At 40.8% G+C, this 3,303-nt stretch overlaps 1 protein-coding gene across 2 annotated transcripts in view; it reads right to left on the bottom strand.

Annotated features, from left to right (window-relative positions):
* The window catches only part of CPB2 (carboxypeptidase B2 (plasma)), a 59,008-nt gene that overhangs the window by 14,916 nt on the left and 40,789 nt on the right, over positions 1-3,303 (bottom strand). For both annotated transcript variants that reach the window (XM_010854632.1, XM_010854633.1), the window contains one exon: positions 2,733-2,826. In XM_010854632.1, coding sequence (XP_010852934.1) covers positions 2,733-2,826 — 94 coding nt within the window. The remainder of the gene's footprint in view (positions 1-2,732; positions 2,827-3,303) is intronic.

The raw sequence follows: 3,303 nt of genomic DNA on the forward strand, positions 1-3,303 counted from the left end.
AGCAGCCCACCAGGCTCCACTGTCCCTGGGATTCTCCAGGCAAGAACACTGGAGTGGGTTGCCATTTCCTTCTCCAATGCATGAAAGTGAAAAGTGAAAGTGAAGTCGCTCAGTTGTGTCCGACTCTTAGCGACCCCATGGACTACAGCCCACCAGGCTCCTCCGTCCATGGGATTTTCCAGGCAAGAGTACTGGAGTGGGGTGCCATCGCCTTCTCCAATTATAAAGACACATTCTATTAATAGTTGTAGGGAGAAGGAAGAGATAAAATTTCATTCTTTTTTTCTCACTGTCTTGCTCATAAAGTACTGAAGAGATTCTGGGGCACTCAGCAAAAAAAAAAAAAAAAAAAGAGTTCCTTACTGTTTTTTTTTATTTGGAAATCTCTCTTATGTATAATATATTACTGCTGCTTCTATTCCTGCTTTTAACTCTTGTGACATATAGTAATACAACCGCAGGCCTAACAGGGGTCTGAGATATTTTTTGATGACAATAACAGAAGATATTTTGACTACTTGGTTATTCAAATTAGGTAACATTAATTTCACCATAAAAAACATTAGGTAAAATAGAGTAGTAAAAAACAAACAAACAAAAAAAGCTTGCAGATAAAAGGAGTTTCAAAAAGGAACTTATGTCTGAAGAGTGATTGTCAGACTCAGAAGAATTTCAGCAAATTTGAAGCCAGGCAGCCTGGCTTTATATCTTAGCTCTGCCGCCTCCTAGCTCTGTGCTCTTGAGCAAGGGACTTAACCTTTTCAAGTCTGGGTTTCTTCATCAATGATGTGTAGATAATGAAACCCAGGGGATGAAGTATATAAACTACTCACCACTTAGCAACTGTCAGCTCTGTTTATTCAGAGGCCTTTGATAATTAGCTGCTGCTTCTCTGACTCCCTCTCCAGTTATTACTGCCCATGGGGGTCTTTATGCTTCGGTGGGCACTTTTATTGGACAATCTTAATGATGGCTTTTACAAAGAAACCACTAAATGATTCCCTTGAGCCTGAGGCAGGATCAGCTATTATTTCCTGTGTTTTCTTACTATGTCTGTGGCTTTCTTAGAATGCACAGACTCATTTGAATAACTTTCTGAGACCTGCTCTACGTGCCAGGTACCGAGCTAGGTAATGGATAATCGTCCTTACCCTCATGGAGTTTCTGACTGAAGAGGGAAGAGGAAATCAAGAAAAAAGTACTCTATTGTGAAGTTTTTGTATCTATTAGGTTGGCCAAAAAGTTCATTCAGGTTTGTCCTTAAGCTCTTACTGGAATGAAGGTTTTGGCCAACCTGATACATTGTGACAATGATGAAATTATGAGTTTTCACCTGGGCTTCCCAGGCGGCACTAGTGGTAAAGAACCCACCTGCTAATGCAGGAGACATAAAAGACATGGGTTCAATCCCTGAGTCCGGAAGATCCCCTGGAAGAGGAAATGGCAACCCACTCCAGGATGCTTTCCTGGAGAATCCCATGGACAGAGGAGCCTGGTGGGCTACAGTCCATGAGGTTGCAGAGAGTCAGACACGACTGAAGCAGCTTAGCAGGCAGCACTTCTTTTCTAAAGGAAATACAGAGGATCATGTGGCTATGACTGCGTACGGTAAAGGAATGGGAAGAAGAGGCTATTTGCGTGGCTTCAACAGCTTTGCTCCCTCTATGGTGTCCTCATAGAGCCACATGCTCCCACTTTCAAAAATATAGATGACTCCAGCTCATTGTTTAGCTTTGTAGTTGTTTCCCAAATGTAGCAACTATGAAATACCCTTGGAGGGTGGGTGAACTAACACCTACCTCCCTGAGAGCAGACAATATCCTTGAAAGCCCAAGTCAGTGTTCACTGAGTACTGTAACTCATTTGAATCAAGGAACAAGGAATTCCTACTGTGCTGAACACAAGTTTCTCTTTATGATATTCATGAAAGAAAGAACTTAAGAAAGTGAATGGTAAGAGGGAACACAAAATGTTTGGGGACTTCCCTGGCCATCCAATGGTTAGGACTCTGCACTTCCACTGCAGGGGGTACAGGTCTGATCCCTAGTCCTCGTCGGGAAAACTAAGATTTCACAAGCCAAACAAACAAACAAAGGTTTTGCAACACTATAGAAGTAAATATTTTCCTAAACAATTGAAAACAAGAGGTACCCATCCAACTCTTGTCTTTGATATCCTCATAATGAAAGCTATTTGTTTATGAAAGTAGGAAATTTAGCGGTCAATTCCTTATGATTCTAGAGAAAAAGAATTTTAGAACTTTGAAGCTAGAAAGAACCTTACAGAACTGGTCCAACTGCCTTCTTTTAAAGACATGACTATTAAAACAAGGAGCACAGGTTAAGGATGTCCTGCTGATTTTAGCCAACCTTCACATCATTGCATTAAGCAAAAAATTTCTTATTTCAATTATTTCCTGATTCAGAGAGTCCTCCCCTCTAATTAGCTTGAATTAATGGTAGGCTGCAGTCCATGGGGTCGCAAAGAGTCGGACACAACTGAGTGACTTCACTTTCACTTTTCACTTTCATGCATTGGAGAAGGAAATGGCAACCCACTCCAGTGTTCTTGCCTGGAGAATCCCAGGGTCGGGGGAATCTGGTGGGCTTCTGTCTCTGGGGTTGCACAGGGTCGGACATGACTGAAGTGACTTAGTAGCAGCAGCAATGGGTTTTTAGGAATATCGCCTTTTAAATGAAGAGACGTTGCTAGAGTTTAAGCAAACAACCTACCACACCAGTGTTTGGAGGCAAAGTTCCTGTTCAGGTCTGTTCCGACACAAGCATTTTTTTCATGTAAAGAACGATTCTTTCTCCACATTCGATCCTAAATAAACAAAACACAGATTACCAGAGCACCCATGTTTGTGGTTTAGGAAAGACGCCACTTTTAATGACAAAGTGGCCAGTGTTGTGTTTCTCTCCTTTAACCCCATCTCTTTACCCGGTCACTGTCTTCACAGTGCTTCTTGCATGGCCCCTGTTCTAGTCAGATCTTAATTGGGTTCACTCAAACTTGAATCAAATGAAATGGTGATATTTGATGAGCTTTGACCTACCAAAAAAAAATGTCAGCTGGTTTTTGTAGGCTGCTTACTAGCCTTCTTGTTAGGTCTCGTTTCCTTTAATTTTATGCATTGCCATTTTCTATCTTCTGTCGTTCTAAGAAAAGTAAAATAACTTGGTGTTTCAACTCAAAACTATGAGTCATGAGTTTCTTTTTTTTTTAATTGAAATGTATTTGACATACAACATTGTATAAATTAAAGATGTTCAACATGTTCATTTGATTTATTTACATATT

This window comes from Bison bison, unplaced genomic scaffold (genome assembly GCF_000754665.1).
Source record: "Bison bison bison isolate TAMUID 2011002044 unplaced genomic scaffold, Bison_UMD1.0 scf7180017864345, whole genome shotgun sequence".
Lineage (NCBI taxonomy): Eukaryota > Metazoa > Chordata > Mammalia > Artiodactyla > Bovidae > Bison > Bison bison.